This window comes from Papio anubis, chromosome 12 (genome assembly GCF_008728515.1).
Source record: "Papio anubis isolate 15944 chromosome 12, Panubis1.0, whole genome shotgun sequence".
NCBI classification, from domain to species: Eukaryota; Metazoa; Chordata; class Mammalia; order Primates; family Cercopithecidae; genus Papio; species Papio anubis.
The window spans coordinates 70,871,548-70,899,381 of NC_044987.1; the positions used below are offsets into that span (position 1 = coordinate 70,871,548).

At 45.9% G+C, this 27,834-nt stretch overlaps 1 protein-coding gene across 8 annotated transcripts in view; it reads right to left on the bottom strand.

The window, feature by feature from the left end:
- Positions 1–27,834, bottom strand: part of GALNT18 (polypeptide N-acetylgalactosaminyltransferase 18) — a 361,437-nt gene that overhangs the window by 236,549 nt on the left and 97,054 nt on the right. Inside the window, exon 1 of one of the 8 annotated variants that reach the window (XM_021926083.2) lies at positions 22,574–27,427. The exons of the other annotated variants lie outside the window; for them this stretch is intronic. Coding sequence (XP_021781775.2) covers positions 22,574–22,856 — 283 coding nt within the window. The 5' untranslated portion in view covers positions 22,857–27,427. Of the gene's footprint in view, positions 1–22,573; positions 27,428–27,834 lie in introns of those variants that run through there. 8 annotated transcript variants of the gene reach the window in all.

The following is a 27,834-nucleotide window of genomic DNA, read 5'->3' on the forward strand; positions in this document are numbered from 1 at the left end:
CCTCCCTCATCAATGCCACATCATCTGGATTCAGTCTCCGACATCCCATTGAAAGCATTCTCTCTAAGATTTATATTGCCTTCCTTCTCACCAGATTCAGAAGTCCCCTTCTCACCAGATTCAGAAGTCCCCATTCCGATTTAAAATCACACTCACTTTCTCCTGCAAACTCTTGCTGCCTCCTCCACGAATCCAGTGTACCTGCTCTCTCTCCTTCATTTGCATGCCTTCTAGTTCTGTCTGTGCTTTTTTCCCACTGTTTCACATCTGGCCTTTTTCCACAGTAAATCCCCTAGCCCAGGCCTTACTGATCCAATCTCAGAGTAAGAGAAGCCAGCCATCCATCCTCACTCCTCTGAAAGGAAGTCATCCTCCCCTATGGCCTTCCTTATCAGTGCAGGTAAGCAAGCGTTTAAAGCCCAGCTCAGCTTTCAGGGACAAAATTACGTATTATTGAGGTTTCCTCCAGCCACCCTGCAGCAACTTGTAATGCCCAGAACCATCTGGCTGCTTTAGTCCTTGGGAGCCTCAGTGATGAAAGGCGCAGCCAAGCATGAGGGTGAAGCTACCAGTGAAAATACAATTTAGAATTTATTTATTGATTTCAAACAATCTATGTCCCCAGAACTCCAGCATACAGCTCCTCTGGCAAGTGAATATAAAAAATGTACAAGCAATACATGCAGACACACCATAAAACCCCACATGAATTTGCTAGGTCTAAGCTATTCATGTATTTTGCAAAAGAGAAACCACCACAAAATATTTAATGTGTGTTCACTTCACAGGTGGCTTCTTTTTTCCTGAAGGGGGATGACTGCAGACCCAGGACAGTCAGGCAAGGATGTCAAAGGCACCATCTAGACCCCGTCCAGATGACTATACTTCCTCCAGATAGCTACAAGGGGACCAAGGAAAAGCAACAAGCGGTTCAAGTGTTTGGTGTGCAGGGCGACTTCTCAGAGTGCTTGCACTGAGGACAGTGCTCATCTCAGGCTCAGGCTTCCCGGAGTAGTGCTGGCCATGCATCAACCAGCACTATTGATTCCCATCATTGCTATTTTCTGGTAGACAGTGGGATATTAGTTTAATTAAAAATGGACTACGAGAAAGAACTGTGCTATTAGAAAAGTGGAGGCACGTGAAATAACTCTGAAGACTATGCTGCTTCCAGATACTGAGGGGACAAAACTTCAATCAACTTTCTCTGGGCAAGAAAATAACTCCAAAGACCCAAGGAAGGTACAGCCCTGGTATCCTGGAAATGTGCAGCTGCTGAGGAGGGTAGAGAGTTGGCCATGGAAAATGGCCAGCCTGTCCTCTCTCAGATAATCCTATGTCCCTTCCCAAACTACATTTTCACTTCTTCATCTTCCACACTAGGTGCCCCAGACAAGAAAATGTAAGGACAAAACCCTTCAGGGTCGCTCCCTATAGAAAGAGCACCTGCAAGAAAGCTGCTCTCTGGCAGAACACGTTCCTTGCACACTGGGAACCTGAAAATGTGGGCAAACAAACAGAGGTGAAAGTGATCTGTGAGTTGATTGGCTTCCTTGGCATTGTTATTCAGGATCATCAGTCTTGGACACTAGTGTTAAGTGAATAAGGAATGAATTAATAAATGATTTTTTCCATTGTTAGAATTTCCACTTTTTAAGTCTCTCACTCATTCTAAACAAAAGGAGAAGTCATTGAAACAAATATTGATTGAAGACTTACTTTTTATCAGGAACATTTAATTATCATAAAAACCCACCAAAGGAGATACCATTTTCCCTATCTTAGAAACATGGAAGCTGAATCTCAGAGGAAAATGCTGAACTGAGTCATTCTCCCAAACACAAGCCCCAGTGCATTTTCCTTTTAATTTTTCCTCCTCTTTCTCTTCTTCCTCCTCTCCCTCCTCTTTCTTTTCCTCCTACTCTTCCTCTGCTTTAATCTCTTCCCTTTCCTCCTGCCTTTCCTCTTTATTTTCTTCTTCCCCATCCCTAACTTTTTAGTTCTTATATAGATCCAAGCTTTATATGCACAAAGATTAAGTATGAAATATTTCTACAAACCTTATAAAACATATATACTCCCTTTCTACAGGAGTATCCTGCTCCACCTCTGTGATGGTTAATATTTTGTGTCAGCTTAATTAGATTGAAGGATGCAAAGTGTTGATCCTGGGTGTGTCTGTGAGGGCATTGCCAAAGGAGATTAACATTGGAGTCAGTGGACTGTGAAAGGTGGACTCACCCTCAATCTGGGTGGGCACCATCTAATCAGCTGCCAGTGTGGTCAAAATAAAAGCAGGCAGAAGAACGTGGAAAGACTAGACTGGCTTAGTCTCTCAGCCTATGTCTTTCTCCCATGCTGGATGCTTCCTGCCCTTGAACATTGGACTCCAACTTCTACTCTTGGACCTTCCACCACAGATGGAAGGCTGCACTGTTAGCTTCCCTACTTTTTAGGTATTGGGACTCAGACTGGCTTCCTTGCTCCTCAGCTTGCAGATGGCCTATTGTGGGACCTCTCCTTGTGATCATGCTAGTCAGTACTCCTTAATACACTCCCCTCTTTATATACACTGATCCTATTAGTTCTGTCCCTCCAGAGAACGCTGACTCATCCAACCTCCACTCCTAACTCCCAATTTCCACTCTGGGGCAACTGCTTTCACCTCTTTTAGTTTTTTCTCTTGATATCTACTGCTATGTCTCTATGTTACTTCTTCCTGACTTTTTTTTTTCAGTTGTAAGCATTTTCTATTGACTTTCTCTAACAGAAGGTAAAGTTTTAACTCTCTTTCACAAATATATTTTGCCTCCCCTCCCCACCCCTCTTCTGCTGTGAATTTAAAACAATAACTTTATTCCACATTCACACTTAATAGTTTAGGAGGGTATAGAATCCCAAACTGAAAATTATTTTCCCTTAGAATGTTAAAGTCCTTGCTCTATCTTTTTCTAGTTTCCAATATTGTTTTTGAATAATCCAAGGCCATTTGAGGTGTTACCTATGGGTGCAATGTGAAAGACCCAGAATGTTAATTTCTCTAAAAGTATCCTTTGGTTTTAAATACATTAAATGAATTTTAGTTCACAGGATTGATAAGATAAATTACTGATATCTTCTCCAGACCCTGAAGCTTCAGACTTAGGGAGTGTTAAAGCTGTTGATCACTGACGCTTACTGACAATGAGTGACATGGCAGCCTATTCCTCCTAGACCTGGTGAGAGGAGAGATCTGCTGGGAACACTGTCCAAGGGGCTGCTATAAGTAGGTGGGGATTGGCGATTAGAAACGTCCAAGCACAGCAGAACACACTACCTTAGCAAGAGGAAACTGAAGAAAACACTAGGGGAATCAAAGTATGTAACCAAGAAAATGTCTACCTAAAACTCTTACACAAATACCCCCAGGGATGCATGCCATAGAGTGACAGTTCATGGGAAACCCTTCTCTTAGCAAACCTTTTCACCTCTATCTATTAGACCTTCTTCCCCACTTTTTAATGGAAACCAGTGAGAAAACAGGATCAACTACCACAATCCACTTTGCAGCCAATTTATAGTGCACATCTCTTTTATTAAGCAAGGATATGTACGTTTGGCCCAGGGTAGCTTAACTGCATGTGAAGTTAACTTCATGCCAATTTGAGTTCACAGTTCTAAGCACATACATTGTTCTATATTGCTACACAAAGAGTTGCTGTTGCTCTGTTTTAGCATATTAATTCTAAAAATTCAACCCTATAGAAAAGTTGTAAGAGTACACAATGAACATCTGTATAATTTTCATCTAGATTAATCAATTATTAACATCTTACCACATTTAAGTTCTCTCTCCCCCCCTCCTTCCTTCCCTCTCTCCGCATCCTTCTCTCACTTCAACTCTAAATAGATTACATATGACAGCATTATTGTATATTACCATAATGCCATATGATAACCAAGAAATTTATCATTGATAGACCTACTATCTAATATACATTACATGTTTAAATTTTCACAATTATCCCAATCATGTCTTTTATAGCTCTTTGTTCATTTTCTGATTCATAATCCAATCTGAGCTCAAGCATTGAATTTGCTTGTTATATCCTTTTGGTCTCCTTTGTTCTGGAACATTCCCTCCACACACATATACCCTTTTTTGTTTTTTAAAACGTTGATATTTTTAGAGTATATGCTATTTGAGGTAGCAGATCTTATAATGTGGATGTGTCTGATTAATATCTCTTTATTAGATTCAGGTAAAAGATGTTTGGCAAGTATACTACATAAGTGATGTTGTGCTCATCCCACTGCACTCCATCAAAAGCTACATAATGTCAGTTTGTCTCATTACTGGTAATTCTAAGTGTGGTCACTCGATTAAGGTGGCATCTTCCATATTTCTCCAGTGTAAAAGTACTTAATTTATTTGTAATTAATAAGTAATGTGAGGGGCGGAGCAAGATGGCCGAATAGGAACAGCTCCAGTCTCCAACTCCCAGCGCGAGCGACACAGAAGACCGGTGATTTCTGCATTTTCAACTGAGGTACTGGGTTCATCTCACTAGGGAGTGCCAGACAATTGGTGCTGGGCAGCTGCTGCAGCCCGACCAGCGAGAGCTGAAGCAGAGCGAGGCATCGCCTCACCTGGGAAGCCCAAGGGGGAAGGGAATCCCTTTTCCTAGCCAGGGGAACTGAGACACACAACACCTGGAAAATCGGGTAACTCCCACCCCAATAATGCACTTTAAGCAAACCTGCACACCAGGAGATTATATCCCACACCTGGCCGGGAGGGTCCCATGCCCAGGGAGCCTCCCTCATTGCTAGCACAGCAGTCTGCGATCTGACCGCAAGGCAGCAGCGAGGCTGAGGGAGGGACGCCCGCCATTGCTGAGGCTTAAGTAGGTAAACAAAGCCCCTGGGAAGCTCGAACTGGGTGGAGCTCACAGCAGCTCAAGGAAACCTGCCTCTCTCTGTAGACTCCACCTCTGGGGACAGGGCACAGCTAAACAACAACAAAAGCAGCATAAACCTCTGCAGACGCAAACGACTCTGTCTGACAGCTTTGAAGTGAGCAGTGGATCTCCCAACACGGAGGTTGAGATCTGAGAAGGGACAGACTGCCTGCTCAAGTGGGTCCCTGACCCCTGAGTAGCCTAACTGGGAGACATCCCCCACTAGGGGCAGTCTGACACCCCACACCTCACAGGGTGAAGTACACCCCTGAGAGGAAGCTTCCAAAGCAAGATTCAGGCAGGTACACTCGCTGTTCAGCAATATTCTATCTTCTGCAGCCTCTGCTGCTGATACCCAGGCAAACAGGGTCTGGAGTGGACCTCAAGCAATCTCCAACAGACCTACAGCTGAGGGTCCTGACTGTTAGAAGGAAAACTATCAAACAGGAAGGACACCTACACCAAAACCCCATCAATACGTCATCATCACCAAAGACCAGAGGCAGATAAAACCACAAAGATGGGGAAAAAGCAGGACAGAAAAGCTGGAAATTCAAAAAATAAGAGTGCATCTCCCCCGGCAAAGGAGCGCAGCTCATCGCCAGCAACGGATCAAAGCTGGACGGAGAATGACTTTGACGAGATGAGAGAAGAAGGCTTCAGTCCATCAAACTTCTCAGAGCTAAAGGAGGAATTACGTACCCAGCGCAAAGAAACAAAAAATCTTGAAAAAAAAGTGGAAGAATTGATAGCTAGAGTGATTAATGCAGAGAAGGTCATAAACAAAATGAAACAGATGAAAACCATGACATGAGAAATACGTGACAAATGCACAAGCTTCAGTAACCGACTCGATCAACTGGAAAAAAGAGTATCAGCGATTGAGGATCAAATGAATGAAATGAAGCGAGAAGAGAAACCAAAAGAAAAAAGAAGAAAAAGAAATAAACAAGGCCTGCAAGAAGTATGGAATTATGTAAAAAGACCAAATCTACGTCTGATTGGGGTGCCTGAAAGTGAGGGGGAAAATGGAACCAAGTTGGAAAACACTCTTCAGGATATCATCCAGGAGAACTTCCCCAACCTAGTAAGGCAGGCCAACATTCAAATTCAGGAAATACAGAGAACGCCACAGAGATAATCCTCGAGAAGAGCAACTCCAACACACATAATTGTCAGATTCACCAAAGTTGAAATGAAGGAAAAAATGTTAAGGGCAGCCAGAGAGAAAGGTCGGGTTACCCACAAAGGGAAGCCCATCAGAATAACACCAGATCTCTCGGCAGAAACTCTCCAAGCCAGAAGAGAGTGGGGGCCAATATTCAACATTCTTAAAGAAAAGAATTTTCAAACCAGAATTTCATATCCAGCCAAACTAAGTTTCATAAGTGAAGGAGAAATAAAATCCTTTACAGTCAAGCAAATGCTAAGAGATTTTGTCACCACTAGGCCTGCCCTACAAGAGACCCTGAAGGAAGCACTCAACATGTAAAGGAACAACCGGTACCAGCCATTGCAAAAGCATGCCAAAATGTAAAGACCATCAATTCAAGAAAGAAATTGCATCAACTAATGAGCAAAATAACCAGCTAATATCACAATGACAGGATCAAGTTCACACATAACAATATTAACCTTAAATGTAAATGGACTAAATGCTCCAATTAAAAAGACACAGACTGGCAAATTGATAAAGAGTCAAGACTCATCAGTTGCTGTATTCAGGAGACCCATCTCACATGTGCAGAGACATACATAGGCTCAAAATAAAGGGATGGAGGAAGATTTACCAAGCAAATGGAGAACAAAAAAAGCAGGGGTTTTGGCCACTAGCCTTGGTAAACAGACTTTAAACCAAAGATCAAAGAGACAAAGAAGGCTATTACATAAGGGTAAAGGGATTCAATTCAACAGGAAGAGATAACTATCCTAAATATATATGCACCCAATACAGGAGCACCTAGATTCAAAAGCAAGTCCTTAGAGATTTACAAAGAGACTTAGACTCCTACAATAATAATGGGGAGACTTCAACACCCCACTGTCAACATTAGACAGATCAACAAGACAGAAAGTTAACAAGGATATCCAGGAATTGAACTCATCTCTGCAGCAGCAAGCAGACCTAATAGACATCTATAGAACTCTCCACCCCTAATCAACAGAATATACATTCTTCAGCACCACATCGCACTTATATTCCAAAATTGACCACATAATAAAGCAAAGCACTCCCTCAGCAAATGTGTACAAGAACAGAAATTATAACAAACTGTCTCTTGCACCACAGTGCAATCAAACTAGAACCAGACTAAGAAACTCAATCAAAAACCGCTCAACTACATGTAGAAACTGAACAACCTGCTCCTGAATGACTACTGAGGCTGATAACGAAATGAAGGCAGAAATAAAGATGTTCTTTGAAACCAATGAGAACAAAGATACAACATACCAGAATCTCTGGGACACATTTAAAGCAGTGTGTAGAGGGAAATTTATAGCACTAAATGCCCATAAGAGAAAGCAGGAAAGATCTAAAATTGACACTCTAACATCACAATTAAAAGAACTAGAGAAGCAAGAGCAAACACAATCAAAAGCTAGCAGAAGGCAAGAAATAACTAAGATCAGAGCAGAACTGAAGGAGATAGATACACAAAAAACCCTCCAAAAAATCAATGAATCCAGGAGTTGGTTTTTTGAAAAGATCAACAAAATTGACAGACTGCTAACAAGACTAATAAAGAAGAAAAGAGAGAAGAATCAAATAGACGCAATAAAAAACGATAAAGGGGATATCACCACTGACCCCACAGAAATACAAACTACCATCAGAGAATACTATAAACACCTCTACGCAAATAAACTAGAAAATCTAGAAGAAATGGATAATTTCCTGGACACATACACTCTTCCAAGACTAAACCAGGAAGAAGTTGAATACCTGAATAGACCAATAGCAGGCTCTGAAATTGAGGCAATAATTAATAGCCTACCAACCAAAAAAAGTCCAGGACCAGATGGATTCACAGCTGAATTCTACCAGAGGTACAAGGAGGAGCTGGTACCATTCCTTCTGAAACTATTCCAATCAATAGAAAAAGAGGGAATCCTCCCTAACTCATTTCATGAGGCCAACATCATCCTGATACCAAAGCCTGGCAGAGACACAACAAAAAAAGAGAATTTTAGACCAATATCCCTGATGAACATTGATACAAAAATCCTCAATAAAATACTGGCAAACCTGATTCAGCAGCACATCAAAAAGCTTATCCACCATGATCAAGTGGGCTTCATCCCTGGGATGCAAGGCTGGTTCAACATCCGCAAATCAATAAACATAATCCAGCATATAAACAGAACCAAAGACAAGAACCACATGATTATCTCAATAGATGCAGAAAAGGCTTTTGACAAAATTCAACAGCCCTTCATGCTAAAAACGCTCAATAAATTTGGTATTGATGGAACGTATCTCAAAATAATAAGAGCTATTTATGACAAACCCACAGCCAATATCATACTGAATGGGCAAAAACTGGAAAAATTCCCTTTGAAAACTGGCACAAGACAGGGATGCCCTCTCTCACCACTCCTATTCAACATAGTGTTGGAAGTTCTGGCTAGGGCAATCAGGCAAGAGAAAGAAATCAAGGGTATTCAGTTAGGAAAAGAAGAAGTCAAATTGTCCCTGTTTGCAGATGACATGATTGTATATTTAGAAAACCCCATTGTCTCAGCCCAAAATCTCCTTAAGCTGATAAGCAACTTCAGCAAAGTCTCAGGATACAAAATCAATGTGCAAAAATCACAAGCATTCTTATACACCAGTAACAGGCAAACAGAGAGCCAAATCATGAATGAACTTCCATTCACAATTGCTTCAAAGAGAATAAAATACCTAGGAATCCAACTGACAAGGGATGTAAAGGACCTCTTCAAGGAGAACCACAAACCACTGCTCAGTGAAATAAAAGAGGACACAAACAAATGGAAGAACATACCATGCTTATGGATAGGAAGAATCAATATCGTGAAAATGGCCATACTGCCCAAGGTTATTTATAGATTCAATGCCATCCCCATCAAGCTACCAATGAGTTTCTTCACAGAATTGGAAAAAACTGCTGTAAAGTTCATATGGAACCAAAAAAGAGCCCGCATCTCCAAGACAATCCTAAGTCAAAAGAACAAAGCTGGAGGCATCACGTTACCTGACTTCAAACTATACTACAAGGCTACAGTAACCCAAACAGCATGGTACTGGTACCAAAACAGAGATATAGACCAATGGAACAGAACAGAGTCCTCAGAAATAATACCACACATCTACAGCCATCTGATCTTTGACAAACCTGAGAGAAACAAGAAATGGGGAGAGGATTCCCTATTTAATAAATGGTGCTGGGTAAATTGGCTAGCCATAAGTAGAAAGCTGAAAATGGATCCTTTCCTTACACCTTATACGAAAATTAATTCAAGATGGATTAGAGACTTAAATGTTAGACCTAATACCATAAAAACCCTAGAAGAAAACCTAGGTAGTACCATTCAGGACATAGGCATGGGCAAAGACTTCATGTCTAAAACACCAAAAGCAATGGCAGCAAAAGCCAAAATTGACAAATGGGATCTCATTAAACTAAAGAGCTTCTGCACAGCAAAAGAAACTACCATCAGAGTGAACAGGCAACCTACAGAATGGGAGAAAATTTTTGCAATCTACTCATCTGACAAAGGGCTAATATCCAGAACCTACAAAGAACTCAAACAAATTTACAAGAAAAAAACAAACAACCCCATCAAAAAGTGGGCAAAGGATATGAACAGACATTTCTCAAAAGAAGACATTCATACAGCCAACAGACACATGAAAAAATGCTCATCATCACTCGCCATCAGAGAAATGCAAATCAAAACCACAATGAGATACCATCTCACACCAGTTAGAATGGTGATCATTAAAAAGTCAGGAAACAACAGGTGCTGGAGAGGATGTGGAGAAATAGGAACACTTTTACACTGTTGGTGGGATTGTAAACTAGTTCAACCATTATGGAAAACAGTATGGCGATTCCTCAAGGATCTAGAACTAGATGTACCATATGACCCAGCCATCCCATTACTGGGTATATACCCAAAGGATTATAAATCATGCTGCTATAAAGACACATGCACATGTATGTTTATTGCGGCACTATTCACAATAGCAAAGACTTGGAATCAACCCAAATGTCCATCAGTGACAGACTGGATTAAGAAAATGTGGCACATATACACCATGGAATACTGCAGCCATAAAAAAGAATGAGTTTGTGTCCTTTGTAGGGACATGGATGCAGCTGGAAACCATCATTCTTAGCAAACTATCACAAGAACAGAAAACCAAACACCGCATGTTCTCACTTATAGGTGGGAACTGAAAAATTAGATCACTTGGACTCAGGAAGGGGAACATCACACACCGGGGCCTATCATGGGGAGGGCGGGGGAGGGGGGAGGAATTGCATTGGAAGTTATACCTGATGTAAATGACGAGTTGATGGGTGCTGACGAGTTGATGGGTGCAGCACACCAACATCGCACAAGTATACATATGTAACAAACCTGCACGTTATGCACATGTACCCTAGAACTTAAAGTATAATAATAATAAATAAATAAACTTAAAAAAAAATAAATAAGTAATGTGTGGGTGTTACTCCAAGGCCATGTGAATATCTGCTTCCCCAAATGGTGGTTGTTTTTTAATCACTGCAATTATTATGATCCCTCCCTTACAGATTCAAGCAGTAATCAGAAGACAGAGGCATGGTCTTCATTCATTTCACTCTCTCTGCAAATCCCATTTGGCACTGGTTAATGATAATGAAGGCTTTGGCACTTTTTTCCTATAGATGCACTTACAGGATAGAACTCCATTTCTAAAATGCATTCCACCAAAGCACAGTGAAAGCAATTACCAATACTCAATTACTCCAGCTTCACTCCATCACTGTAGATACTCTTAAATGCTATGCAAGGGTGGTTTTGAATATCCTGAATGTGGAGATTGGTCTACAATAACAAAGAGAGGCTCAGAAATCTTTGATGGCTCCCAAGAACTACCTGATACAACCCAAACTCCTTATCTGGCACTCAGGCTCAACTGGATCTGGCCCCAGCTCCCACCCCTCTCCCATGATCTCCCTACCTCTCAGACCAAACTGAGCTTTTCTCTTCTTCTACACCCCCATGATTTTCCCTTGTCCATTCTGAATCCTCTGTCTTGAATGCCCCTGATTCTCATCATAGAATTATACATTTTACTTAGCTTTGAAGGGCGAGGTCACACTTTTGCTCTTTCACAAGTATTTGCTAAAAAAAAAAAAGCAAGCTTCCTCTGGAGTTCTTTTTCTGGGACAATTAGGGCCCTTGGTATCTAAATGGTACACTGAGTTTGTTTTCAGAACATCAGTGAAGTTCTAATACCAAAATGTTTTTGAAACAATTTGATATCCAAAAAAAGATTTTTTAAACATTTAAGTAGTTATCATGGGAACAATTAGAACTGCTGGAATTGTTTTTATATATTCACAATTTAGTATATTTTTATTTTACATTACATTCAGGAAAGAGGAGAAGGGAGCACTATGATTCTTAGGACCCAATACATCTTAATCTAGCCCTGGATGAAAACTCTAAGAACAGAATTGGTGTTATTTCTCCCCTAGCCCCAGGCCTAGCATCATGTGCTATGCATGGTAACTGCTCAATGAGTAGTTACTGAACAACTGAGAGAAAGCTTGGAGTCACACCAATTGTTTGTGCTCCTTTGAAGACAGAATGACTTTTCCCCCTCTCCATGCCCCCGACCATTTCTCCCTTAGCACATCTCATCAGAAATAAATAGAGGCCTCAGTCCTCTGTGCCTAGCCACTGACAGAGAGCAGAGGACTGGCCATGGGCCTTTGGCCACATGCTGGCATATCTGAATTCAAGACCTTCACTGCCCTGTGATTAACACATGCACTACTCCATCATCTGTGAAAGATCCCGTTCATGGTGACAAATTGGAGAGCAATCTCACTTCTTCGGCTATATCTGGGGTCACTCCCAGCACCACTCAGAAAGAGTATTTGCATAAGACACAGCATCAGTGGTCACATCCTCTGAGAAGCCTCCTGAGGGCAGGACCTTCCAGCAGAGCCCCCAAGGTCCTTGGTTACAGCATCAGAAAACTCCAGACACGTCACTATGGCCCAGTAAGTACCAACTACATGCAGATGCCGGCCACAGCATGGAAAACTCAACACAGGGGAAGACTCAGCTGCTGCCCAAAAGGAGCATTACCACCAAGTCACAGAGACCATGCTGATGGATCTGAAGCACCCAAGATTCACACAAGGCACTGTGAGATGAAGGGTGTGGAAAGCCTCACAATAGGAAAATCACCTTTAATGGCAGCCCATATTTTGCCTAGCACTAAAGTACACAAACTATTTTAACATCTGCTGTCTCAGGATAGTCTCCCAAGGGCCCTGTGAGATGGGCAGGTCAGAAGCATTAAATATGAAACCAGGTAAAGCTCCCTACCCTGGGTTGTCTCTGTGATAAGGCCTCACCGTGTTCCAACCTCTATTCAGGTCACTTCTGCAAACCTTCCATGAGTGCAGCTCATTTCCAGGCCTTGTACCAGGCACTGGGCATGCAGAAAGTCCCTTAGAACACAAACTATATGCAAGGCACTCACTCATTTAGAGGTGCATTCTCTGCATTGGTGGTATAGTGGTGAGCATAGCTGCCTTCCAGAGATGCATTTCCTGGGTCTAACCCGGGGCTCAGTGCAAGAAATAGAAATGAAAGTGCCTGCCTTTGAGGAGTTATCCAGCTATTGTGCCACTTTTCACACCAACTTGTGTGACCTGTTGGCCCATCTATCTTTCTCTAAGCTATGATCTTCTTTAGAAAATGGGCATCTCTGTGACTCCAGGGCAAATCTCAGGGCTGGGCACACTGCAATATCATTTCAAAGACAGGCTTCTGTGATAGTGGACAGTCCCAGAGCTCAGCCCTGTATATGCCCTAGCTGAGCTCCACCCTCAGGCTTTCAGGCTGCAGGCCTTCCTGACCCAGACTTCCATGTGCCACCCCTACATGCCTCTCTGTAGCTCTAACATGAGGATGGTGCCTGAGCAGACACAACCGGCACTCTTTCCTCTCGGCGGGGTGTGCAGCTGATACTGCCTTCCACTTGACTCCTGACAAAGACATGTGGCCTGCCAGGTGATGCAGGGGAGGGCCAGGCTGCAGCTGAAGGCCTTTTCTCCTGGGGGTTATAAAAACAGGCTGCCCCTCCTCTTGGACTGAATGAGGTTTCTCGCTGTGAATAATGGCATTGAAGTATCCAAGGGCTACATTCAGGAGCTGAATCGTGGAATCCCAGCCAAAGAATCTGCTGAAGACTGAAGGGACCAGCTGTCCAGCTTCACACAGGGAGGGGTCCTTGAAGCTAACTACTGCCACCAGGCCCTGGTCTCAAACCTTACACACTGGTCTGCAAAGAGCTACAGCTCAAGGTTGCTGTGTCCCCGCAGCCAAGGCTGAAGCACGACCTAGCCAGTCCCCTACAGCTAACAGAGCGACCCCACACACGTGATCCCCAGAGTAGGTCCCAGACAATCCTGAGAAGGCATGGCTAATGCTATGGTTCTTTACTTCTGAGTCACACACCCCTCAGAAAATCTGAGAAAAGGCTTGGACTATCTCTCCAGAAAATGCATACACGTGCACACTGTGTTATGGAATGAATGCTTCTGTTCCCACCAAAATTGATAGTTTGGAAGCTAATCCCCAATGTGATGATGTTTGAAGGTAGGGCCTTTGGGAGGTGATTGGATCATAAGGGTGGAGCCCTCATCAATGGAATTGGTGCCCTTCTAAGAAGAGGCCAGAGAGCTCTCCCAGTCTCTTTTTGCCATGTTAGAACACAATGAGAAGTTGGCAGTAAACAACCCAGAAGAGGGCCCTCACCAGACCCGGACCACACTGGCACCCTGATCTGGGACTTCCAGCCTCCAGAACTATGAAAAATCAATTTCTGTTGTTAATAAGCCATCCACTCTATGGTACTTTGTTACAGCAGCTCAAACTGACCAATACATGTACATATGTATATGTATGCATACCATCATATGCATACACGTGTCTACATATATACACACATGTCTACATGTATACATATACATACACAGTTACTCCCATAATTTTTACACATTCACAGATTCCCTAAAGCCCATCCAGAAGTCTAAGTTAAGAATTCTTTAATAAAGTCACCAAAGACAAAAGCCAATTTTTCCACCTAAAACCGCCTGACCCCATGGGTTCAGGGCTGAGCCATGTCTCCTGGGCAGGAGTAAAGGGTGAATTTAGCTCTAGGTCCAAGTGACATGTGGCCTCACACACAGCGTGGAGAGCAGTCTGTCTCACGGCCTGGCACTCTTGACGCCATCTCACAGCTGTCAGACTCCACCTGACCCAGATCCGCCAGGAGGACAGACTGTTTTTCTTTGTGGAAATAGTTCATGGTGCTTGTCATTTACAGATTCTCTGGATTTCACTCAGAGATGGAGGAAAGCATCCTATCCTGTGGAAATTCTTCATTCTGAGTGCGACAAGGAATTAGGAACAAGATGTGAAAGGGGGTCTGACCCTTATTCTCACATATGTGGGGACACACACAGGTACACACACAGTTTCTTTCTGAGCCCAGTGCTTTGACAGTAAATTAGCCATATCTTCAGGATAGCTCAGCTCAGCTCAGCTCAGACCTCATCCAACCTAATTTTAGTGACAGATTCTTCATCCAAATTGGCAGTGTGCACAGGGACTGTGTTTAGAAGGTGCTACGGAGAGTCTGGCGGCACCTGAGGCCTGGGCTCGTTATATGCCTTAACACAATGGTATTACCATGCTCTGCTACTCTCCTAACCCATCTATTACATGGACACCAGGACACATGGGTGTTGCCTAGAAAAAGAATGCCTCTCAACAAAGTCCCATAATGACACTAACTCCCCTCATCACTTAGGTGGCCTGTGTGTGTGGTCTGTGTGTGTCTGTGTGTGTGGTACCTGTGCATGTGCATCTGTATACTTACACATCCAGGCATGAAAACAGAAAAGGCACTGGATGTTAAGTATAGATGGGACTCCATGTAGATTTCCCAACAGACAGACCCAGAACAACAGGCAACGCTCCCTTCTGGACTATAGAAATCTATCTAGGGGACAAAGGGGCAGCTGGATGAAGATGAGTAAGCAGTGTGGAGTCACGGGCACTCGGACCTGGGCTCAAGTCCAAACTTGAGTGCTCACTCCCTGTGTGACCTTAGGGAAGGCACTGCATGTCTCTAAGCCTCAGTTCCTCTTCTGTAATATGTGAATCATAAGCCTCCCTGCAAAGGCTGGAAGCAACAGATATGAGGCTTGAAGAAAAAGAATTAGCACAGTGCTTGGCACATTGCAGAGGGGTGATACACATCAGTTGACTTCCTGTCCCTTGCTCTGTTCTGAGCAACTCCTGATTGAATCATTTGAGGGAGAATCTGACTTCGATTTTTCAACCCTCCATGGGCCACAGGGTCTATCTCTTTCAAAGATGTGTGTTATCCTTCCACATCCCACAAGAGGCTGAGATTGGCACATCTCAAAGAGGACTTAGGCAATAAAACTAATAACGCTGTGCTTCCCAGAATGGAAAGCCTTGCCCCACGCCTCTGCATTATGATTGAACTTTGTCTTCTCTGCCAAGCCTCAAGCTCCTGTTTTTCAAGTAATCCAATCTGTTTTATTCAAGACAAAGGACAAGAGGATTTTATGGAATGAGAAGTCAGTTTATTTCCTGGGACGTTTACATAGGTCACAGTAAAACAGTTTTATGTCTCCAGTGACATTTCTTCTGGGACTGTTCATGGGGAACATTATTTTTTTTCTAAAGCTCTGAAGGTGGTTGTTCTTTTGTTGTAAGTAGGACTGAAATGTGTTTCTAGGCAGCTACAGGGTCCCTTTGGACTGACTGTGATGGGACTTCTAGAAAAAAAGGCACAAGGCTTGAATGGGTCACAGGTGGAAAATGGGACAAACGACTGGTGAGCAGCTCAGACCCTGAGTGCTGGTTCCCCCAAGGGCCAGGAAAAGCCACTAGGAGTGAGGGGACCCTGTTCCTGTGAGATGCCTTATGATTACAGAGGAGGAGGTTGGAACAGAGAAGGAAGCATTCTAAAATACGCTCACTTAAAGAGAAACTTGGACCCAAAGCCATCCAATGGTTCCCACATCACAGATGAGGAAACTGAGGTTCAGAGACATGAAGTCACTTATCTAAGTCACACAGGGAGTAAGTGTTGGGGCCTATGCTTAAACCACATCTAGGTTCTGGAGCCCCAAAGCCCACGCTTGCAATTGCCTGCCCCAGGCTGGCCCTGCAGGGAAATCCCCTCTCAGCTGCAGGCAGAGGTTCCCCATTTGGAATGGCAGAAATGCTTTCCTTTACACAGCAGTATTCCTGAAGCCACCTCCATGGCAGCAGCCTCCCTGGGCACTCCCCTGGTAATGACAATGGATGGCAGGCCTCCCTTGTGGCCAAGGGTCACCAATCCTGGCACCTCTGAGTGTGAATAAGAACAGCTGTCACATAGAAGAATCAGTTTTCTAAATGTGAAATTTCACATTTCCCATTGCTTGTCATCCATCGGATTGCAGCCACAAGCCACCGGTCCTGCGTCCCCTTCCTACTCTTGCCCTATAAATGGAAAACTCAAGGAAACCATCAGCAGTTCTAATAGACTTCTACCTTTGGCCTGCCGGCTGACCTGTGCTCCCAGCTGCTTCCATCTGGCTGCTGGTAGAGGGACCGGAGGTTACAGAAGAGGCTGATGGCACCATGACAGACTCAACTGAGTGGCAGCAGAGGCAGGAGCAACCAGAGCAGAGCAGGCTGGAGCCCAGAGCCTAAGAAGATCCCAAGAGTGAGGGCAAGTGAAGGATCTGGACCAGGAGGCACAGGTTTGGTGGCTCATGGGAGGATAAAGGACCAGGAATCCAAAAGTGGACCGAAACCAGGAGACAATTCAGCCACAGGAAAAGACAGATCCTATGAGGGAGAACAGCCATTATTTATCGAGGGCCGACTGTGCACTACGCTCGTGTAGTCCAAATGAGAGGCATTACAGAGGCCAGATCCAGAGCCTGCATTCAAGTTTTGAATCGGCCACCTTCTAGCTGCGGGTCTTTGAGCAAGTCGCTTCACTTTTCTGTGGCTCAGCTGTGCACTCTGTAAACTGAGAACAGGGGTTTCTCCTAAAATATCACGAGAATAATATGAGGTCACCCTGCAAAGGGCTTGGTAGGAGGCATAGCACATGACCCGTACTCAGTAAATGTGGGTTATTAGTACGAATCTTCACAACCCAAGAGCCAGGAAGTGATAGTCTCATTTTATAGATAAATAGATTAATACTCCTGTTTTACAAAAAAGGGCGGGGGGAATGGGGAATTCCTGGAGGTTCGGATACACTCTAGGTCACACACCTGTGAGTGGCAGAGACAGGTTGGAACCCAAGTCTCTGTGTGCCCCAATTGCTCCTGCTCTCTCTGTGTGCTGCCTACCTGTCAGCTTCAATGAGCAAAACTACATAGCCCCTGCCCTCGTGGGGCTTATGTTCTAGTGAGCTAGCAGAGAGGGACAACAAAACAAATAAACCCACAATGATGAGATGAGGCAGATGGCGATAAGTGACACAGAGAAATGGAGTTGGGTTGGGAGAGGGAGAGGGATGAGCCATGGGCTATCTGATGGCAGTGGGCAGGGAAGGCCTCTCTGACCAGCTGAAACCTAAGCAAAGCCCTGAACACAGGAAAGGAAGGAAGTCTTGTGGCTGTCTGGGAGGAAGAGCGTTCCCAGGAGCAGGAAGAGCAAGCGCACATCCCCTTGTGGGAGCAGATCACTGGGCAGGAAGGAAGGGCCCTGAAAGGCAGGTGGCAGGGCCCCACGAGGGAGGGAGGTAGTGGGAGGAGAGGTGGGTCCCTCAACAGGAGAGAGGCAACTCAGCAAGGAGCCCATGCAGAGCTGGAGGATCAAAGTTTCTGGGGGGCCCAGTCACCTGCAGGATAAGTGACAGGTGAGGTCCCTGAGGAGCTGGGATAAACAGCAGGGAAGCAGTCCAGGAGTACATGGGGCTGGGCCCTGAGTGTGACAGGGACAGCAGTGAGATGGGCCCTCACCACAGTCACCTTCTAGCCCCTGATCAGGCACAGGGCCCTCAGAGCTGCTAAGTGGGCCCGGCTGGAAGGGAAGGATGTGTAGGGACAGGGAGCACGGCCATCCTATACAATGTAAAACGCTGAAGAGCAAACACCCTTAGACACCCTGAAAATCAAAGGAATTTTTCCCAAATAGCCCATCCCTGGAATGTTGGAGCAAAGGAGGCCTGGACTTAGATTCTCGTCTCAGCACTAAGTGGCCTTAGAAAAGTCCTGGTTGGGCGCAGTGGCTCACACTTATAATCCCAGCACTTTGAGAGGCCAAAGTGGGAAGATCACCTGAGGTCAGGAGTTCGAGACCAGCCTGGCCAACACGGTGAAGCCTCATCTCTACTAAAAATACAAAATTAGCTGCACGTGGTGGAGTCCATCTGTAGTCCCTGCTACTCGGGAGGCTGACGCAGAAGAATCACTTGAATCTGGGAGGCGGAGGTTGCAGTGAGCCCAGATCATGCCGTTGAACTCCAGCCTGGGCAACAGAGTGAAACTCCATCTCAAAACAAAAACAAACAGAAAAAAGAAAAGTCCTGTAACCCCTCAGAGTCCGCCTTTCCTCGTCATCAATAAGACCCACGCTGCAGGGGCACTGTTGGGGCTAGACAGGGCCAAACACCCAGAACGTGCTGGCACACAATAGGTTCTCTACCATTGGTCGCTGTTCCCGCTACTATTATTGCATATGGATGTGCTAAAGCTTAGGGGTAAATCATGACCACGGCTGATGCTGACTGAGCTGCGATACGTCCAGTGCAATGGACTGAATGTGTATGAACCCAAAAGTTCACAGGCTGAAATCCTAACCCCCAAGGTGGTACTACTGGGAGGTAGGGGAGTGACTAGGTTATGAGGGCACAGCCCTCATCAATGAGATTATTGCCCTTATAAAAGGGATCCCAGAGAGCTCTCTTGTCCCTTCAGCCATGTGAGGACACAGTGAGAAGATGGCTGACTATGAACCAGGAAGAGGACCCTCACCAGACACTGAACCTGCTAGGGCTTTGATCTTGGACTTCCAGCCTCCAGAACTATAAAAAACAAATTCTTTTGCTTATAAGCCACCCAGTCTACAGTGTCTTATTTATAGAAGCCTGAACAGACTAAGACACCCAGATAAGGTCAGCTGTGTAAAACAGGCCAGGTGGACGTCATTATACTGCAAAGGCAATTAGCTCGAGTGAGATCCGAGATTCAGCCTCCACCCACTCAAACCTACTGGGATTCTGAACCCTGTTAGGACTAAAATATCTTTTCATTGCTATAGGTACAAATACTTTCTTCCTCCTGGGAAAAAATAAAGAGGGGGAAAAAAGAGGATGCACAGGAATATATACATCCACATATGCACATACATGGACTTATTTTAATCAATTGAAATGCATATTTGTGATGTATTAGTTATCCCCAGAAAGCTATAGAGACCCTCACGTTTAGCCCTGGCATCCCTGCTCTGGGGCTGTACAGATCTGGCCTGTCCTAAACAATATTTCAAAACAAGTGGTTACTCCCCTATTTATCCCCTTGTGAGACTAGCTACCTAGATGAGGCTGCAGAAACAGGGCCCCTGCCACAGTGCTCAGTCCCAGTGGTCTGTCCTTGCTGAGCCATCTAGGACCATCTCTTCTCACCCCCGTGGTCCCTGCCTCAGCCCCCAAGCTTCAAAACCTACTCAGAAGAAGGCTTGACAAACTATTATTCCAAGGTAAGAATACTGATAACCCTCCAAAGAAAAGAAATCTGCAATTTCCCATGATTACCAGCTTCAGCTAAAGGAATGAAGCAATAACGGTGCATTGTAAGGCATCCTGGGAAAAGTAGGCTTTCTCCAAGCCACAGTGCCTACCCTGGCCTGGTTAAAAGGCTCTGCCCCAAAGGCAGGGTTGTCATCCTCCAGCAGTCTCCAAGGTGGCAGAGCCCTAAAGATACCAGCAGAAGAGTATCATCCTCAAACACAAAACCAGACTGCAGAGAACTTCACAGGACACCAGGCTGACTTTGGGCTTGGCTGCACAAGACCTGCCTGTTCCTAAGCTGAGTTGCCTCTCACCAGCCAGCTGAAAGCCCTTTCTCTGCTGTGAACCCAATACAGATACAAACTGCATTTCATGTCTGAAAAAGCCAGTGACGGGATAAGTAGTGTTTGTTATCTAACTAAATTGTAGAGGAAATGATGTGTGAATGAGAAAATTTTAACACAACCGTGAATCACTTCTGACAAGTTCGATTATGGTTTTGTTTAGTTAAGCACTTGTGCATTCCAATGAATTGTCCTATGGAATTATTAATTGGATCTGGGATTTCTAGGGCTTTCCCACTGCTCTGAATCCTTCCTAGCAGAGATGATGTACCTTTAGGTGTCGTGGTTACAAGGGTTGGTTTTCTACTAAAAAATCTAAGGGTGGAGTGCAGGGCATGCCAGATCCTGGCATCTAAACCAAAACAGTGAGAGTCGCTCTTGGTCTTCCCAAAAGTTAGAAAGACACAGAGATGCAAATTCTTGAAAATACAGGGACACAGAAAAAGATAGGTTTGGGGCCCCTGTGTTCTGTGGCTTTTCATTAGGAAAGGATTCTATTTGAGAAATAAGTCAAAACCAGTAGATCCAGGAGTAAAGTGTTAGTCATAGAAGATGGGGAGGGAGGACTGGACCCACCAGCTTCTCTAAGTACAGAAGGGAAAAAATAGGAAGAGGCCCCGGGGCCATGGTCCTCAGAACATCCTGGTGCCTCCTCTCCTGGCTGTGGCTATGCCAGCACTGCCAGGCTTCCTCTGTCCACTTTCCACTCTAAGGATGATGCTATGGCAGCTAAAAGATCGTGCCAGCCTCCGTGATGGAACCAAACCCAGAATCTTCTCCGGCAATGGAGATGCCACACATAAGGAAGAAAGATCACTCAGTCCACCCAGCAGTACTAGTTGCAATCGCATAGACTGTGCCCTGCATCTGGGCACCTGGGCATGAGGGGGGCTGCAATCTAGCCCACACCCTGCTTACCAGGCCATAATTCCAGGGGCTGCATCAGCCCAGAGGGATATGGATCTGTCAGGGCCCCAGCATGAAATTTCCAATGGAGTTTAATTTAAAAACTATTTACAAAGGCAGACAGGGTTAAGGAAAGTCAACAGAGGTAGAGGCACCCTGGGCTAGCAAAAGGGGGAAGCCATTACCACATTAGGCCTGGAGGGGTCAAGGGAGAGAGTCCTTCTAGGAGCCCAGCAAGAATTGTGGCTGGGAGCATTGTTTATGGAAGAGCGAGGACACTGCCAAATGCCTCCACCGCCACACCCACCTATAAGCCAGAGGCATGGAAGCCTGTTTGCTGCAGTCCATAGAGATCAGCCTCCTGGGACCAAAAACAGTGCTGGGAAGGGTGAGGAGTAGATGTAGAGGCCAGAAACCCATTCTCCGTATGGGCCAGCCAGGGAAAGCCTGATTTGCATCTTTCTTTCACTCCCCGTCAACTGCCTCTGTTCCCCTTGGAAAGTTCCCATGGTCCCACTGCTGCCACCACCTTCCAGGCACTCTCCCATCCCCCTGTCTCAGCCCCATCTCGCCCTGACTGCAGGAGCAATCAGGGGAAGGAGGGATGTAGCTCATCGACGAGACTGCAAGCAGGAAATCCTGGAGGCCTGCTCTGGAAGCCCACCCACTCCTACTCTTGCTCCTAGCAGGCATATAAAGGCTGTGGGTAAGGATGGGCCATGACCACGGTGCAAGCAGACAGTGACTGTTCCCAGTGCCTGCCAGAAGTGGGTTTTTATGACCAAGGAGTGACACTGGATCAGGTCTGCCAGCCAACGACCCGGCAGAAGTCACCAAAGGAGGGGTCCAAGAGCTAGAGGCAGCCAGGGTACAAGCAGCTGGCATTGGGGAGCAGGAGCACAACCCCCTTCCTGCCATTTGGGTAGGCCCCTGGAGAGAGTCCCTGGCCAGTGCCCTTGGGCGAGGTTTTTAACCAACAAGCCTGTAGTGCCTACTGTATGCCCTGCAGGCACTGTTCTGAAGGCTTTACAGAGATTTCCCCCATTTTATCCTCATAAGAACACCGTGAGGGAGGTCCAATTATCTTCTCCATTTTAAAGATGGGAAACCTGAGGCACAGAGGGCTTAAATAACCTGCCTCAGATCACCCAGGAAGCAAATGGTAGAGCAAGATTCAAGCACAAGCACCTGGTGCCTGGGTGTGTTCTCTGGCCTGCTGAGCCAGTGTGAGCACGCCTACTGCGCCCCTGCCAGTCACAGACACTCACAGCCCCTGGCAAGCAGCCCGCTTCCCGTTCCCCTGCCCCAGCATGTGAGGCATCTCTGAAAAGATGTTCCATGCCACTCACCGAGCAGACCTGAACAGTCCCAGAGATGACCCAGGGCCTGTGTGGCGTGCAAGGGGATGTTGTGGGCTGGCTTCCTGTGAGGCAGCCTGTGAGATAGAGGACAGCAGGAGGTCAGTAGGGAGAGCTCTGGGGCCCACACCTCCAGGAGCAGGGGGAAGCTTAATGGGGCAGAGGGAGAGCCAGGCTGCAGCGCAGTGCTGACCACGAGGGGAGTGTTAGAGATGGGGTGGCCCTGCACAGCTGTCGTGGGTTGGAGTGAAGGAACCCCTTCCTGGTCAGGCATGTCCTGCAGATCAGTCCGGGTAGGGGGCGAGGGACAGGCAAGACAGTCCCCTCAGCAGGAGCACCCGACAGGCAGCTGAGGCTTTTGCAGGCCCTACGCCAGCATGTGGGGAAACTAGTCCTGCATTCCTGGCGGGGATCTGGGAAGCACATCGCAGGGTCCACTGCAGGGAGCCTTAGAGCTCCTGGCTGGCCTTCCACTGCCGTCTAGGAAGGCTCCCCATGCCCTTGTTCCTGACTACCTGGCTGTATCCTCCAGGACACATCTCTCATGGGGGCTGACAGCAGCCACGGGCTGGCAATTCCTCAGGGAGGGAAGCTTTAGGAATCTCGTACCCTCTTCCTTTCCACCCAAGGCCCACCACCTCCTGGCTCTCTTTTGTACTCCATACTGAGCCCTGAATTAGTTGACACCTCCACCTCACTAGAGAGCTAGAAGTTCTCTAAGGATCTTAAAGATCACCACTATCTGGATACAAACAGGGTACAAACTAGCAAATATTTTTAAATTACAAGAAAGGTAAAACCTTGGAAAGTCTGTCCTGAGCTCTGGTGACTTGCGGTCTAAGCCCCACCTGCCAGAACGCTCAGCCCCCTCGCTGGCCACCAGCTGGACTCACTCCTCATACCTCGTTCTCTAAGCCAAGTCAGCGACTCTCTGAGTCCCTTCACAGCGACTTGCTCTCCAGTTCTCGGGACTCTGCAGGCCTTGTGAAGAGCAAAACAGATGCTCAGCAGGCCCTAGAGAGTTCTGATTACACCAAGGAAGAAACTTGAGGCCGGGCAGCCACTTTCCTGAGCTCCGACTTCATTCCTGAACTGCTCAGTCCTCTTATTCACTATCAGAAAATGGCAGAGAAGATTACAGTGGCGGGAGAACAAAAATTGCTCAAAGCCACCTTCTCCCTAAACATAATTTACACTACAATGACAGTCACTTCCGAAGCAGCTTATGTGAAGGGAACGGAGGTGACTCAGGCGAGCCCACTCAGAGGCCCGGCCCACACACCCTTGGCCAGGAAAGGAAGCCAACAGGCACTTTGCCATAGAGTCCAGGGCAGCCAGAGCCAAATGGGTGGCTGCACCTGTTCCTGCAGTAATGCTGTTCCTACAGGGACTTTCTCGCTTTAACCCCACGGAGGAGGCACAGGGACCACCTGACCCCAGAGAGGCCACTGTCAAGAACACTTTCCTGAGGCCCAAGAAAAGGGAAGAATCAAATAGCAGGGACGGCAAGTGACCTACAAATGGAGAAGACCCTAGAGCCATGTCAGCCACCCTGGGGCGGGACGGCTGCTACCCCCTTGTTGTGGGAAAGAAGGCCCTACGAGGCCCCAGGCCTCTTCTCTCCCAAGAGTCCTCCCCCTGAGGTGCTACTCTCCTCCTACCTCCACTTGACCTCTCCTCATTCTGGGGACCAACCATCAGGTCAGACACACATCGGTCCCTGCCCTACAAGCTCTATGCCCCACCTCCAAGAGACGGTTGCCCAAACTGGAAGCTCTTAAGCTTCCTTGCATCCCGTCCCTCTTTCCACACAACTTCCAGTGGCTGACAGGACTTAAGGCTAAGAACGGGGATGGGGCCAGGCTTCAGGGTCCTCCCATCAGAGGGGAGGAGGGGATGAGAGTATCCCTTGATTTTTTGTAGTTATTTCTGACCCAAAGCCCTGCCACATGGCTCAGACAAGAGACAAAGAATCATGCCCACAGAAACAGGCAGCTCTGCGTCAGCTGTCCCACCACCACTCAGCTCAACAAGCAGAGGGAAGGCCTCTGACTGGTCCACACCACATGCCACGCTCCTTGGGACTGCCGCAGAAGAGCTCAGAGCCTGCTAGAATCCTGATACAAGCCACTGTGACTGGATTTTTTTCGGATGTTGAAACATAAAAACAAAACAGAGAGTCCACTGTATCCACAGAACTCAAGATATCTAACAGTCTCAGTGTGGCGGCTTCTCCTCCACCGACAAGGACACTTGTCACGCAGCTAGCTGTGCACAATCTGTACTACTTGTTTCGGAAGTCTGGAGCACACATTTGCCACCTGGACAGCATGGGATAGACTAGCTTCCTATTCAAATCTGGGTTTACAGTTTCCTCACCCTTACTCTGAAATTCTCTTGGAGCACCGAACATGAAACTTCTTCCCCTGTCCTCAGATTAGGCAGATGAGAGTAAAGTAAGAGATGGAGCGCAGTGCAGTCCACTAACAATTCAGGCAGAGACTCTCCCTTACAAACTGCTTGCCAAGAAAGTAGCAATTTACATGCTTTTTCTTATTACAAGCCCTTTCATTATGTCCACAAAATAAATTCCGTCTGAATGAAGGTCTACAGTGCTATTTTGAGCCAGGAGGTCTGCCTTCCAGTTTTGCCACACACAGACATTATGAACTTGAGAAAGTCATTTCGCTTTCTTTCAAAGAACTGCAATCAGAATAGGTCCTGCATCCCCTCCAAGTGCAGCATCTCTTTTAATACAACAACTGTTTGAGGCAAATCTTATTGTCACTCTCACATTACAGGTGAGGAAATGGAGGCTCATGGAAGTTAAGTAGTTTGCTTGCTCCCAGTACAGAGGTAACCGAGAGCTACCTCTAGAGGTCTTCAAACTCAAGAAGTCTGGTTTCAAAGCTAATGCTCTTAAAAATCTTACACCCTGCCTCCCTGGGAAAGGAAGTAGGACACGCAGCTATAAGCAACAGCAACAGCACTGGCTAACATGAGTCAGAAGTGAATTAATTAAAGGACACTGGGAAGCTCATGGAATTGCCAAGAGAGGTAGAGAACCAGGTTCTCAGGTCACCAAGTACATCACCCTAAATCTTACTTCAGTAGAGGACCCTCTGGGCACCGCCAATACTGTGGATACTAGGCACTGCATTGCAGCTACCAGGGCCCCAAGAACTCAAGGCTCCTGGCACTTTAGCTAGTGCGAAGTACCAGCTCTTGATTCAAAGTCTTAAATCAAATACTTGTGATTGATGTAGCCCAAGTCATAGAACTGGCCCTAAATCCAAGAAAGGCTGGAAATCACTTATCTAGTAGAAGCCTGTTCTGATCAGCCTCTCTTCCCACCAAGACTCAAGAAGTAGGAAATTTCCCAAACATAAGAAGTGGGCTCAGATGCTAGGTGGCCCAAAATGACAAACGCCCAACAAATGAGGAAACTGGAGTTCTTCAAGGTCCTTTTCAGCAGCATGAGTCTATTTAATTTAATGGATTGCAGTAGAGTATAATTCTCATTTATCTGTCCCCCTTCTCTGTGAAATATTACACAAGGTTATTTATTACCATTGCCTTGCAGTATCCCTCTATCCTATGGGAGAATGGTTTCTCAATGATACTGAGCTTGAGCCTGTAACTTGCTGTGATCAATGGGATATGATATAAACTAGGCCCTAGCAGAAGCTTTAGGAGCCACTGCATATGGAGGCTCTCACTTTCGTTTTGTCTTCCAGGAAAATGGCGTGTTCCAAATAGGGATTGGTCCTTCAGCCTGTGCCTCAGAATGGGAAGACACGTGGAACAGAACCTAGCGGAGCTGTGGCAGCCACAACTGACTCACACAGTCTCCAACTTTAATGTGAGCCTAGAGTGGTTCTTATTCTAAGTCACTGATTTGGGGGCGGGAAGCTGTTTGTTACAACAAAACAGACTGATACACATTTATGGAGAAGCACTCCATATCATTGTCTAGTGAACAAAGGAAATAGATAAGTAAATAGGACTCAGTCTCTGCCTTCAAGACACTTATCTGTATCATTCTTAATCATAGCTGGCAGGGAGTGGAAGTGTTTTAAGGGAAGCAAAACACAAGCTCTGAGAAGCAATAGGAAAGGAGACAGAGATTCTGCCTGGGGTTTCCAGGAGGCTTCCCAGAGGATGCGAAACTAGGACTGGATATTAAAGACTAAGTCCAGGGTTATCAGAGAAGGTTGAAGAGAAAGGAGAGGATTTCATGCAGAAAAATCAATATACAAATTCGGAGAGGTGCAAGAAAAAAATACATATATATGCATGAATACATTCTGGTGTTGCCAGAATATAGACAGGGTGGGGAGGAGGAATGGTAGGAAAAACAACGAAATGGAGGAGATTTTGAAAGGCCCAGAACGCCATCCTAGCAATTTAAACATCACTCTCAAGGAAACAGGAATGACTGAAAGTTTCCACTGGATCCTTACCTTCTAGGGTAATAGAAATATTACCCTAGAAGTGGTAGAATGGAGGTGAATGAGAAGCAGGGAGCTCAATGAATAAGAAAGACTGTGAGATGAAAACCAGTGCCAGATGATAAGGTCCTTATCTGAAACAGCAATAGTAAGAGCAAAAAAGTTCATGAAACATTTCAGCGGCGAAATCAGTAAGACTTGATTGGATGAGGTTGAGACAGGGGAAGAATGAGTGAAACACAGAATACGGGGCTACCGATTTTATCTAAATGGAGGGTGGAGTCAGTTGTGGATATGGGGGAGACAAAAAGGGAAACAGGCTTGAAGAAAGCTGATGATCCGGTGTAGTGCACACTACTCTTTTTTTTTTTTTCTTTTGAGACGGAGTTTCGCTTTTGTTGCCCAGGCTGAAGTGCAATGGCACGATCTCGGCTCACCACAACCTCCGCCTGCCGGGTTCAAGCGATTCTCCTGCCTCAGCCTCCCGAGTAGCTGGGATTACAGGTGCCTGCCACCACGCCCAGCTAATTTTGTAATTTGAGTAGAGATAGGGTTTCTCCATGATGGTCAGGCTTGTCTCGAACTCCCAACCTCAGGTGATCTGCCCGCCTCAGTCTCCCAAAGTGCTGGGATTACAGGCATGAGCCATCACGCCTGGCCATGCATATCACATTTGAGTTGTCTCTGCAACATGCTAATGGGGTGACCAGTTGGCAATTGAAAGACATGAAAGAAACTTCCATCTGCCTGGAGTGAGGGAAAGGTATGAGAAAGGCTCCAGAGGCAGGGTAGACATTTGCT